At 39.3% G+C, this 13,866-nt stretch overlaps 1 protein-coding gene across 1 annotated transcript; it reads left to right on the top strand.

Annotated features, from left to right (window-relative positions):
* The first annotated feature begins 340 nt into the window (after positions 1 to 340).
* LOC149299431 (fibroblast growth factor receptor 4) lies at positions 341 to 10,275 on the top strand. The gene is made up of 17 exons (XM_089485993.1): positions 341 to 437; positions 1,653 to 1,916; positions 2,040 to 2,135; positions 2,875 to 3,041; positions 3,310 to 3,433; positions 4,228 to 4,418; positions 4,533 to 4,671; positions 5,305 to 5,489; positions 5,747 to 5,892; positions 6,144 to 6,265; positions 6,403 to 6,513; positions 6,988 to 7,178; positions 7,554 to 7,676; positions 7,966 to 8,036; positions 8,615 to 8,752; positions 9,314 to 9,419; positions 10,114 to 10,275. The coding sequence occupies exons 1-17, from the start codon at positions 341 to 343 to the stop codon at positions 10,273 to 10,275; spliced, it is 2,433 nt and encodes an 810-aa protein (XP_089342119.1).
* The last annotated feature ends 3,591 nt before the right edge of the window (positions 10,276 to 13,866 follow it).

Here is a 13,866-nt window from a genome sequence, read left to right as displayed (position 1 = left end):
TTAGTATAATACAGAATTTACTTTGTTGCATAGTTAGGACAACTGCTAGAAAAATGTTTAGAATCATTTTCAATTGCATGGTAGATTTAATAGGATATACGTTCTTCGTGGGTGGAAGCCTTACTAAAGTTGAAATAAATCGAATGTAAGAGCTGTACGAACTAATCTATTCGTTTTGATGAGGTGGCCGTTTTGGGCCATGATGTGCTGTACTCTGTGGCAATACATGATTTACCAGTAGCTCTGGTTCTAAAGTGTCTATCTTTGTCCTGCAGTTTAGCCACACTTCATAGGATCCTCTCCACTTCTGCTTGGACCCGTTTCCAGAGACAGCAGCATAATGCAGAACCTTACCCTTATCCTGGTCTTTTCCCTGGCTCTTCTTGTGCCAACGTCATGTAGACCCGCAATAACAGAAGATCAAACCGGCTGGAGAGGTAACAAATAGTTTGATATCTAAATCGTGGTCACAAAACCAGTTGCTGGCATAGTTTGATTTATTGTGTGCTTTTGTCAATTTGCAATGTAGAAAATGTGCCTTAAGGGAATGTGAAACTCTCTCATCCTTTTCGACTTAATTGTCTTAACATTACCAGAAGCTATTTCAAAATTTGCCATGTTATGGTGTACTTGAACCTCAACAGATCATTTGTTAGCTATGAAATTACCTTTCCACCATAACGGGGTGTTTATGAAATCTAAATACAGAATTTAATTTAAATGTACATATTTCATGGCAGGGGTGTTCAAACGGGGCAGTCAGAAAGAAATAGATCCATCACCCTGAGAGCTGTGATTGAGTGGACCCCATGTAGTATCCATCATCAAAAGTACCTAGGATCCCCTGGTGACACTGGGGCAGGGGGTGGCATAGTTACTTAGTAACCCACTGTGCGTGGGGTGTATTTTGAGGTCAGAGGTTGCGATCCAGGTCAAAATACAAGTTCAGCATTGTATCATCAACAGAGGTGACAAATATCACACTTCTCTGGAGTGTGTCCACTTCTCCAAGACCCCAAAACACACACAAAGTTCAGCTGACGGTTAAATAAACTTAATAACTATTTGTGGTGAGGGAGGAAAAGGTGTTGGGATATCACCTTTATTTTTCTTTTAGTGAATAGGTTCGCCATCATTAACATTTTAATGACCTGAGTTACTGGGGTCATTGAATCAGCCAGTCTATCACGCAACCGCTCTATAACTTTATGGTAAATGCATAGACCTATATCATTTATGTAATTTGTTCAGATTACGTGGTACAATACACCTACAAAGCATAATTGAGATTTACATGTTAGATATCACTGACACTGTGAAAGTGGATTTGTGAACTAATTATTGAGCACTGGGGCTGGAAGTCATTTATTTTACACTGGCATTTCCCCAATACATGATAGATGTGTGGTTATTATACTCATAATGATTGTTTTGTATATTTCTATGACCAAGTGTGCTTATAAAGCATTCATTCGAGTTATCGAGATAGATAACTAAGCCTCGACATACATTCATCAGTTGCATGTGGCCCAATTAAATAGGGATCTCGTGGAAGAATAGTTGTGATGTTGTAAAAAAAAAATGATGGAAAAATAGTTTTGCTGGTTAAATACAGTTAAGGACTGGTAATGACCGGTAACGTTTTCCTCCAGCAGAGACACAGAGCTCTCAAAATGATCTGGAAGAACATCTCCTGCTGGACCCAGGGAATGCACTGCGCCTGTTTTGTGACACCAACCACACCAGCAGTATCAACTGGTACCGGGAACAGGACCGGTTACTGTCTGGCGGGAGGATTCGAATGGTGGGCACTGTGCTGGAAGTTTCTGACGTGACATATGAAGATTCAGGGCTGTATCTTTGTGTTGTTCGGGGAACTGGTCAGATCCTGCGGAGGTTTTCAATATCCGTTGTTGGTAAGTGAATGGCTAAAGTATGGTGAGCGGTTATTTAATGTTTCGATTATTACTTTCATTTTTAAACCTCTGTTCATTGGTATTATTTATGTACTTTGGACTTATCAGCCTTTTCTTCTGCAGATTCACTGGCCTCTGGTGATGAAGATGATGATGAGGATGGCCGTAGGGATGATTCCCAGGGTGATATAAGTGAAGAGCCTGTGTATTTTTACCAAGGTGAGTGATCCTCTGGGTCAGTTACTAATTAGAGGTTGTAATAACCCTTCACCCGCCCGTATAAGCTATAAACGATAATTCCAGTGCTGGACAGTCTGGATATGGAGTTCCCTACATACCAAAGGCCAGATTGCCTGTGATGTCCTGAACTTTTGCAATATACTTGTGACCTATGCCCTGGGGTTAGGAGATAAAACAGAAGAGACCTTACTTTTCAACAGATAAAGCAGGATTATATATTTCATTGGACATAAGAAAAATTGAATCCAAGGGGCTGTCCCCTGTGCCATTTATAATGCCTAGTAAATTCATTTAGTTGAAAAGTACATTCTCCTATAAAGTCAGCCATTAGTGAATAAACGCTCAAAATAGGTATTTATGGGTTGAGGCCATATAAATTAAAACTTCAGAGTGAAGAATAGGATGGCAGATCTGATAATGTTTATTTGATTAGCATACTAGAGAGTGCAAATAATGTTTGTCTAAGTGGAACGGTACCTTTAATGCTTAAACTTAAACATGCATTGTGAAAGTCGATGAATTCAATGTTTCTATGAACACCTTTAAAACAACAAGTTCAAAGGTCATTTTTATTTTGATAATGTAGGTAAATAAAACAATGTTCCATCCTAACAAATTATGTTGATTGTCACAGTGACATGGAGATTCTCTGTTACCCTGATCAATAGTGTCAGGCAGCCCCTTGAAATGTCTCTTATTTTTTTTGTGTGGCTTTCAGCTCCATACTGGACCCAACCTCAACGTATGGACAAGAAGCTACATGCCGTGCCTGCTGGGAACACAGTGAAATTCCGCTGCCCAGCTGCTGGGAGCCCTCTTCCCACTATCCGATGGTTAAAAAATGGTAGAGAATTTCGAGGAGAACATCGAATTGGAGGAATTCAAGTAAGTTAACCAGTGTTGGATCTGATGAACAATCAGCAGTAACAGATGCCCTGCAATACTACATACTGCTTTAGCCTTGACTGTGCAGATAGCAATGTAGGGATCAGTAGAGTGACCACAAGACTAACGTTCCTACATTTTGTAATACTAATATTACTATTATTACTATATTATAATTACAGCATTGTTTTGAAATAATTTGAGATTTAAGATCATTGTGTGTTAAGTTTCGTATGATTATATTTATATTGACTTCCTCTTCTCTTAGCTTCGACACCAGCACTGGAGTCTGGTCATGGAAAGCGTGGTGCCATCCGACCGTGGGAACTACACCTGTGTGGTGGAAAACAGGATGGGCAGCATCAATTACACCTACTTATTGGATGTGCTCGGTGAGTTAGTCACCCCAATGTAGTTTCACTTAACAAACACCCTTTTAGACATAACCTATGAAATCATCAATCACTTTGCACCTGTTTAAATCAGTTTCTCTGTAGGAATGCAAAGCTGAAACCGATCTGTTAGGTTAAAGAAATTGTTGCTTGTGGATGGTACATGTTCACCATAGACCATATCGACCATATGTTATAGGTGCAGCTTTAAAATATGATATGTTAAGTGTGATTAAGTAGATAGTTTGGCCAGTTGGTTAGGGTAACAAGCATATTTTCGTGCTGGACAATGTTATTAGCAAGTGTGAGTTAATGACAGGAGGGAATCCTCAAGAAGGGAGCAGACCAGCGAAGATAAGGATTAGTGGTGTCCAAAAAATGTTATGGTCTCCCAGCTCAGACCTTTTGAGACTTCAAAGTCATTTAAATATGGCTAAGGCCATAAAACTAATGAGGGTCATTATGTTCTCTACAGCCAGTTCCTCTGTTATTAGCCAGCAGCACTCAGAATGCAAACAGATCTCCAGTGGCATTTGAGATGTTGTCTGAACATTGTAGACCTTTTTTATGGGTGGTTGTTGTATTATGTCTCCTTTGCAGGGACACTACTGCTAACATTAGATTTTGTGGGTTTCTTCACTTGCTAGAGTCATATTTCAAAAAGATTTTTTGGAGTTTATTCAGTTTATTCATATAGTTTGGCATGCGGCCTGGAAATTTTGTTGCCACCCAGTTGTGTTAACACATGATATTAGCCATGCAAGCCACTGACTTTGCTTTGTGTTTCGTTGCAGAAAGGTCATCTCACCGACCCATATTGCAGGCCGGTCTTCCAGCTAATACCACAGCTCGCGTGGGCACCGATGTAAAGTTTTATTGCAAAGTGTACAGTGATGCGCAACCACACATCCAGTGGCTAAAACACATTGAAGTGAATGGGAGCCGCTTTGGGCCCGATGATGCGCCTTATGTACAAGTACTGAAGGTAAGATATACAATGCTCGAGCCACATGTTGTATGCTTTTATCAACTGTCAATGATTCATGAACTTGCCATTGCTGTGTTTGGGTATTTCATGACTCTTAATGCCTTTTTCCAGACAGCAGATATAAACACGTCAGAGGTAGAAGTGCTGCATCTACAGAATGTCTCGATGGAGGATGCTGGAGAATACACGTGTTTGGCAGGGAACTCCATTGGGCTGTCTTATCAGTCTGCCTGGCTGACTGTGCTACCACGTGAGTACAGCATGCCTTCTTAGTATTGACAACAATCTTGGAGCTAATGCATAGGGCAGACATATAGCAATGCAGCTACGAGATTTCTCTTTGCACCTTGAAGCTCTTACAGCACAGCATGTGTTACCAAAGGAGTTGTTCAAAACATCAACCCCTAGTACTGATGAATGGTCAAACCATTTCCTGATATTATTCTTTAGTCGTATAAAATGTTGTCACATTCCTAATTCTTTTCACATTGGTGTGCTCTTGTATGATTAAACCTTTTAAAAAAAAGAATACAATGTCCGATCTAGTCACATTTAGTTGCTGAACATGCTAGAACGTCTAAGTAGAGGGGCACATTTGGCAGTTATTGGTTGTTGAATAGTTTTCATGAGGGGGGCAGGGACATATAATTATATAGATTTACAGATCCTATACCGGTAATGCCTTTCTGACAAATAAAATTGCACATCTGCAAAAGCCACCCCAGCCAGTTATCTCAGACACTCAGATTGGGGCTGTTCATGAACAGATGTGTGTAGCTGGATGGAAGAGCAGATGGCAGTGGGTGCTTGAGAAGGGCCATAAAAGAAAGGTCAAGGTCACAGCTGCAATAATGACCCTGGTCTTTTTTCCCCTGCCTTACAGAGGAAGAGTTCCTTGAGGAAGCCGAGCCGGCAGAGTCCAGATATATGGATATAATCATATACACCTCCGGGTTTCTGGCTGTGGCAATGGCCGTTGTGATCGTGATTCTTTGTCGCATGCAGACACCACACAGCAAGCAGCCTCCTACTATCCATAAATTAACAAGGTTTCCCCTTATACGTCAGGTAAGTGATGCCTCTTTAATTGTGTTTCTTCATTGTTTTTGTTATATAGTACTATGCTTACTGATTTCATAAAGTGGTTAAATAATTAGCACCGGAAAATTTTTATCTATTTCAAAACAGAATGGCTTTCTCTATAAGCACTTTCATCACTCCTGTTATAGGCATTCAGTTTGCCGGTTGTATTGATGTTTTGTTAGATGTGACCTTATCTTTTAGTAAATTACAGCAATCTAAAATGCTTGTTTATATCACTCTAGTTCTCCCTGGAATCTAGCTCCTCTGGGAAGTCCAGCGCCCCTCTCATCCGATTTCCTCGCCATTCTTCAAGCTGTACCCCAATGCTCCCTGGTGTCATGGAAGTTGAGTTACCATTGGATCCCAAGTGGGAGTTCCCCAGAGACAGGTCAGTCTTCCATATGGAATATGTGATTCTTGACTTAAATGTAAGATTTCCCCCAATACAACTCAGCATTTTACCAAAATTTGATAGTTGGCTTTAATTTGTACACATTTTACCCATCTACAGAGACGTTACGTTGTAATGGCAACGTTATTGTAACTTTCAACACACGGCTTGTCTTTCACATGGTGCATTTGGTTACTGACATTCTTATGTGCGTAAATTAATCTATATCTTGCATTTGTCCACTATAGGCTAGCTCTTGGGAAGCCTCTTGGAGAGGGTTGTTTCGGGCAGGTAGTAAGAGCTGAGGCCTATGGTATTGATCGGGATCGACCTGATAAACCAGTTACCGTGGCAGTAAAAATGCTAAAAGGTGAGTGTTTCAGATGGATTAGGATTGCATTGATTCTTCCAACTGGATCAATGACTGGTTTTTGTCATAAAAAATAGTTACACCTGTTATAACTTTTTCTCTCAAGCATACTAATATTCTTCTTCTGTCCAATCTAGATAATGGAACTGACAAGGACCTTTCGGATCTCATCTCTGAAATGGAATTGATGAAAGTGATTGGGAAACACAAGAACATAATCAACTTACTTGGTGTCTGCACTCAGGAAGGTTAGTGAGCTAGAGACTTATGGCGAGGAGGAAATTATATGAGTGAAGAGAGCAATGATAATGGAGCATAGAAACACCTAGCATTGTCATAGGACAATCTAATTGACCTCTAATAATCCACATTTACCAAGCAAAACTGATAGTTCCTTACTCCCTGTATGTATTTTGTAAAACAAAGATTCTGGCTTTAGGTAGGTAGATTTGGATGTTTCAACCTCCACTCACATTATATGCAACATGTTGCCCAACAAAAAGGTTAAAGTTGATTAGGTTTAAGATTTAAGAAGTTCATTTGAAAAACTGCTTTCAGAAGTTCCAGGATCTTTAACTCCAAACGGCCCATTATTATCTTGTTGCCAGTAATGTACAAGCTGGTGGGTGTGTATGTAGTATGGTCTTGTTTTGGGCTTTGTAAAGTGTAGGGCCTCTATCTGTTGGATTATTTTTGTCTAACCTTCTCTGTCCCTCTTTTAGGACCTCTTTTTGTTGTTGTTGAATATGCTTCCAAAGGAAACTTAAGGGAATTTTTGCGTGCTCGGCGCCCTCCCTCACCCGAAGATGGCTTTGACATTACCAAAGTGCCTGAGGAGCTTCTGTCCTTCAAAGACCTTGTGTCATGCGCATACCAGATCGCTCGTGGCATGGAATACCTTGAGTCCAAGAAAGTAAGAGAGAAAATGTTTTACTTTTTTATGTTGTGTGCCTCAGTGGCACTTATCCTGAGGATAAACATTTCGCATATAACGCTAAAAAACTTGGTCAGGGAAATATTGTATCACAGCTGTGACTACTGTCTAGCATATTTGATAAACATGGTAAAACCAGTGGTTTGTAGCATTAGTGCGGTCATTCAGTGAGTAGGATATATATATTTTTAAGGTAAAACCATAACGGTATGCCCCTTTGTAATTTTCTTGATAAATTTCCTTAAAAACTGTCTACTACTCACTTGCCTTGCTGATATGTTGCAAAGATGATGATCAAGTGAGCAGGCAATCCCACTGGGAATCATGCATAAATAACATTTTGTCTTTTCACAGTGTATACATCGAGATCTGGCAGCCAGGAATGTCCTGGTGGCTGAGGATAACGTAATCAAGATAGCAGATTTTGGACTGGCCCGGGGAGTACATGACATAGATTACTACAAGAAGACTAGCAATGTGAGTTATACACAACAACCTAACCTGAATAACAGCTGGGGAAGCCTACTGTTACATGAGATAGGCCAAGAAAAACAACTTCTCCTAGTCTACCTATGTGGAGCAAGTTAGTAGTATTGTGTGAACGAGTACTCAGAGATTATGCAGGTTTGCATATTACCTGTTCCAAAGCAGTGCAGTGCCAGCCTACTCTGGCACCATAGCCAGCAAGATGTAATGCTTTAACTTTGTGAGGTGATACCACGGGTAATAATTCAGTCTTTTCTAACATGTTCTTATGTTTAAACAGGGCCGGCTGCCCGTCAAGTGGATGGCCCCAGAAGCATTGTTTGACAGGGTCTACACACACCAGAGTGACATGTAAGTCCAGTTCCCTGTAGTAGTTGACATGAAATATGGCAATATATTGTACAGGAGTTTTCCCCCAGTAGTTTATAAAGGAACAAGATGATTTTTGTAACTTATTTTATGTGTATTTTGTTATTTGCATTTAGGCTGTCTAATCCTGTGCATAACTAAAATTTAAGAAATAGGAATAATGGGGATCCCACTAATTTGTGTTAATATCAAGTTTTTGGGTCAATGTTTATTACAATACAATATATAAAGTGTATTCTTTAATAAGATTAAAGCTACTGTACAGAGAACCAGGTTGTAAGACAGGACATTTCTGCACTCTACTATCGATCACAGCTGTAGGTTTGTCCTGGAATATGGTGAGAACAATAGTATTTGTTTTAATAAGTACAGTTCTGTAAATACATGTATGTGATATGGATAACTGATCATTCACATGCCTATGTATTACAATGAAAGGATCTGTCTTTGTGTTAAAGCTCTGTATCTCGTCATGAAAAAGATTTAAAGGTCTCTTGCATTCTCCTGTTCAGATTCACTGCTCTACATCCCATTGACTTGTTTAATATTTGTTCCTGCAGTTGGTCATTTGGGGTTTTAACTTGGGAGATCTTTACTCTTGGAGGATCACCATACCCCGGAATCCCAGTGGAAGAGTTATTTAAGCTCCTAAGGGAAGGCCATCGAATGGACAAGCCAGCAAACTGCACACATGAACTGTAAGTACATCCAGAGATATCAAGTTCTGTTTCTAGGATGCATAATAACCGATTTAAAACGGTTTTAAATATTGCTATCATGTGTAGCAAAATGTTTTTGGGTGTGTTTACTTTTTGTTGTTAAATCTGGAAGCACCCAAACATTTCCCATTCAAGAGATGTTAACTATGTCAACTGTGTTGCGTATCCCACTGGATACCTTAAGGTATCTTGCTGCAAACATGCTATCTGGAAATGTTAACATGTAACCTCTGGTCTAGAATACGAACATTGTGTACAGTTGTAGCAAGCCACAAAAATCCCCTGTAAAATCTGTATAATACTGCACATTCCAAGTGTCACCTGTAACATATGTGCAGTCCTTTTCCTTTCATACAGTTAATATAAAGTAACTCAGCCAACTGATTATTCTCAGCCAATTTGGTTGTTAAAATGTGGTTTCTGGTATTGGATTGAGACAGATTGAAAACTTCTCAATCCAGAACTGCTGATACTGCGTGTATTTCCGGTACCACTTTTCCGTGGTGAAATGACTCAGTTTCTTCTGTGACCCCTTTACAGGTACATGGTGATGAGAGAGTGTTGGCATGCTGTTCCATCTCAGAGACCCACCTTCAAACAGTTAGTGGAACAGCTGGACAGGATCCTTACAGCCGTGTCTGATGAGGTATGACACATGTTATGAGGACTTTCTATGGATGACTGATATTTTATCATAGCTGTATAACAATATAGATGTACGATCCTGGGGTTTCCACCACTCTATTCTTACACCTTAAGTTCACTAAAGGCTGATTGTCTCCAGTTTTAAATACTGTACTATAGTGTTATCTGGGAATATTCCAAAAATGCAACTTTGCTTTTAATAAGTAGCTGAAGAAAATGTCTTTATGCAGATAAAATGAATATTGATTCCAAAAGAGAGTGCATAGTTGGATAAATCTTGCATTAATACTTAATTTCATAACAAGGCATGGAATGTATTTTGTGATCCCACACTTCAGGAGCAGGTGGATAGTTAAAAAAAAATAGCCCCAAGTGCTAGCATACATTTACAGCGTGTCATATAGGTCTCTGTCTCACCATCTGCTGAAGCCTGATTGGATGGAGGTATCTTCCAATGAGACATTAGGATGTCATAGCTCTGGTAATCATATACACTGTACCAGGCAGCAACATGTAGTTATTGTGTTGGGCTGTGCTTTTGGATTAATTAATTAATCAGTATATTCTGCATGTCATTAAGGGTTTCTTAGCAAGAGGCTAGTTGACTGTGAACTGGTTTAATACTTATTTAAGTCTTTTTTTTAATCATCTGGACATTGTTGCACAAACTTATTTTGTATTGTCTCTTCTTGCAGTACTTGGATTTATCAATGCCTTTTGAACAGTATTCTCCCTCATGTGAGGACACCGCCAGCACATGCTCCTCCTCAGATGACTCAGTATTTACCCATGATCCGGTGCCAACATCTCCCTGTCTGTTCAATTATCACAATGTACATGCTCACTTGGGGACCTGAGGCAAATGACTTGATGAGAGCCTTATTGGTGGTGATATGGACTTTGAGAAACCTTGGGTATTCCACCCCTTAACTGGAACCTAATTTATTTGAGAGACATAACCCATGTCTGGTTTACTAGACTCTGAGGGAAACTGTGTGCTGTTTTTCTCTTGTACTGGGGAGCACAGTGAAGTGTCTTCAACTAACCAGTGTATTGGGTGAAAAGCACTGTGAGTCTTCAGATGGTCCTGTATGTGATCATAGAGGTCTACAATGCCACGGTTCAGGACAGAAACCTGCTGCCTTGTTCTGGAATCCTGTTTTCTGGATATGATGGACTACAGCTGTCAGGCTGATTCCTGGCCCTGTTTCGTACAAAAGCACTGTGATACCACAACTTTTTATAGAAAGAACACATGCCCAACAAATGGAATCTTGCAATCTCTTGAATTGTGAAGCCTGGTTGCTGCGTGGTTATCCAACCATTGCTTGAAGTGCCTGGAGATTTTATCGTCATTTTATGTAGATATTTTTGTAAAAGAGATATTTATGTACTTTTCAGATGCATATAATAGGTCATATAACCATTTCTTTTAATGGAGGAACAGATGAATAATTTGTACTGTCACCTCTTTGAATTGGTTACTCTATCAGTTAAATAATTTATCTTTTTGTTTATTTTATTAAGGTACTTTGGACTCAAACCTTCACAATCAGTCATAAATGCTTTTATACATTATAAATATATTTAAAACAGAATATTGTTGCTATTTGCAAATTACCAAAAGTTTCCTATTTCATTTTGATTTATTTTATATATTGTAAAAAAAATGACTTTTAATATAAAGACCTAAATTATATGGAAAACAAGTTTGTGTTTGTAATGTTTCACAATACATCTCAACAGGGCCCATTTTGTTTCCAGTGCTTACAATACTTGGTCATAGGAATTGAAACATTGTACTCACCCTGTACAATGACCAGCTGTGCATTGGTACATATTGTCGAGAAAAGTCTTCTATCATGTAGTGGGGGATGGGTCCTTACAAATGTTTAAATGGAAAGAAAATTCCCTATATGGCAGTGTTCTGAGTGAATTGTGAAAATGATAAATAGATTAAGTAACTAACTACCAGAAAGGCACAAGGTTAATCAATAATCTTCAAAGTTCTTTGCATTGAGATCACCCACAGAGAAGAATCAAGAGACCCCACTGGAGCGAGCAGGGGGCTTTCATTGATCTCTATGCAGGCATTGCAGGGTAAGGGTTGGTCACCAGCCTGTAGTTCCCTCTGGCCATTCAGAATCTAAAACCATTGTGAAAAGGCTTCACATTTATTGAATACCTGGTAAGACAGTGATCGTCCTCGGGGTTGGAGCAACTGACCTCCAAATGGCATATTATGCATGCCCAGAAGGCTTTTTTTCAGGTAACCTGGAGAGTCTGTTACTCATTATCTGGAGCTGCCCCTCCCTCCAGCCATGCATCCTAATGAAGAGCCTTCACACACCTGCTCCCTTCACAAACATCACACCGATACACGATTAATAATTATCAGAAAACATTACCGTGGGCAATTGCTTTAAAACCTAACCTCCACTTGAGGTTCTAGTTTATGCTGCATTTCTCCACTTTTCGAAACATAACCCTTCCTATAAAATATTCAGGTAACTGTGGCCGGAACCATTATCCAATCACTTTCTAAACATTTTGTTTTTTACCTTTTGGATATAACAAGGACACAGCTTAAAGAGACACTTATTAGTCTTTTAAAAAAGTAGCTATTTGTGTAAAGGGAAAACCTGTTTAAAAGGGTTATGCTTAGACTGCAAAAGTCCAAATAATGCTGTCAGACCTAGATATTGGTTTAAAAAAAATCTGTAGGCCTACATGTTAAAAAAAACAAGTCTGAAAGGATCCTTAATGAATTAATTATTGGGACCATTTTCAGTGACCACTTAACACACCCATCACCAAAAATGTGTATCCCCATAGCAAATAATAATAAATATTTATTTTGTTTGCTAAATGGGTGTTTAAATAAAGCATTTTCAAGTGGGGGATGGTTATAATCTTAATTTACACTTTTGTTTTTTGGTTTCTTTGTAATCAGCATTATCCATTTAATGATAAATGGAATGTACTTTTTGTATTTATATTCCTAGCAGGGTAAACAATGCCTTCATTGACAAATAAGCCACCCATTTGACCTTCTATTAGGCAGCAGGGAGCTGTTTGTTAGTCTGAGGCCATTTGAGTGACAATGCAATTTGACTGAAAAGCACAGACCTATCTAAATTAACCTTGCACAAAGTTTAATCAGATGCACAACCCCCTACCATTTGCCATAGATTAGTTTGGCTCCAGTGGGTCAGCTGAGTTGGACCATTTACAATTTAACTATAGCTAACAGTGATTGAGTGTGTGTGTGTACACACAGAGATATCTACATGTGGACAAGTCCCGATGAAGACCAAAACATTTCATAAGATGACTTTGTCCATATGAACATTTTTGGTTTAATTAATTCACTCGATTGTACAGAGATATATAATATTTTTATGTGATTATGTGATTGGTGTCTTTTAGTATACAGTGGATACAAAAAGTCTACACACCCCTGTTAAAATGGCAGGTTTTAGTGATTTTAAAGAATGAGACAAAGATAAATCATGTCAGAACTTTTTCCACCTTTAACGTGACCTATAACGTGAACAATTCAACTGCAAAACAAGCTGAAATCTTTGTGGTGGTGGGGGGGACTTCACAATAACCTGGTTGCATAAGTGTGCACACAATTAAACTAATACTTTGTGGAAGTACCTTTTGATTTTATTACAGCGATCAGTCTTTTGGGGTAGGAGTCTATTAGTATGGCACATCTTGACGTGGCAATATTTGCCCACTCTTCTTTGCAAAAGCGCTCCAAATCTGTCAGATTGCGAGGACATCTCCTGTGCACAGCCCTCTTCAGATCACCCCACAGATGTTCAATTGGATTCAGGTCTGGGCTCTGGCTGGGCCATTCCAAAATGTTAATCTTCTTCTGGTGAAGTCATGCTTTTGTGGATTTGGATGCGTGCTTTGGGTCGTTGTTGTGCTGAAAGGTGAACTTCGCCCTGACTAAGGCCTCGGTTCCAGCTGAAGAAAAACAGCCCCAAAGTATGATGCTGCCACCACGCTTCAGTGTTGTTTTTGCGCCAAACATACCTTTTGGAAATTATGGCCAAAAAGTTTAACCTTGGTTTCATCAGACCATAACACATTTTCCCACATGCTTTTGGGGGACTTTTCTTACAAAGAAAAAAATCCAAGCTTGATGTTTGCAAAAACAAACATCAAGCTTGGATTTTTTTCTTTGTAAGAAAAGGCTTCCATTTTGCCACCCTACCATAGCCCCTTCATATGAAGAATACGGGAGATTGTTGTCACATGTAGCGCACAGCCAGTACTGCAGTTTCTTTAATGTTGCAGTAGGCCTCTTGTAAGCCTCCCTGACCAGTTTTCTTCTCGTCTCTTCATCAATTGTGAAGGAACGTCCAGTTCTTGGTAATGTCTCTGTTGTGCCATACTATTATTAATAATAATAATAATAATAATATGGCACA

The sequence above is a fragment of the Sceloporus occidentalis genome, unplaced genomic scaffold (assembly GCF_023333645.1).
Source record: "Sceloporus occidentalis isolate IW3139 unplaced genomic scaffold, rSceOcc1.0.p SCAF_28, whole genome shotgun sequence".
NCBI lineage: Eukaryota > Metazoa > Chordata > Lepidosauria > Squamata > Phrynosomatidae > Sceloporus > Sceloporus occidentalis.
This window is presented reverse-complemented; position numbering and strand designations above follow the sequence as displayed.

Excerpts from the sequence above, each read along its gene's own strand:
- LOC149299431 (XM_089485993.1), top strand. The coding sequence starts at position 341 with ATGCAGAACCTTACCCTTATCCTGGTCTTTTCCCTGGCTCTTCTTGTG. Across the intron at positions 5,490-5,746 it reads GGTTTCCCCTTATACGTCAG|TTCTCCCTGGAATCTAGCTC; the intron begins GTAAGTGATGCC and ends ATATCACTCTAG. Across the intron at positions 7,677-7,965 it reads ACTACAAGAAGACTAGCAAT|GGCCGGCTGCCCGTCAAGTG; the intron begins GTGAGTTATACA and ends ATGTTTAAACAG.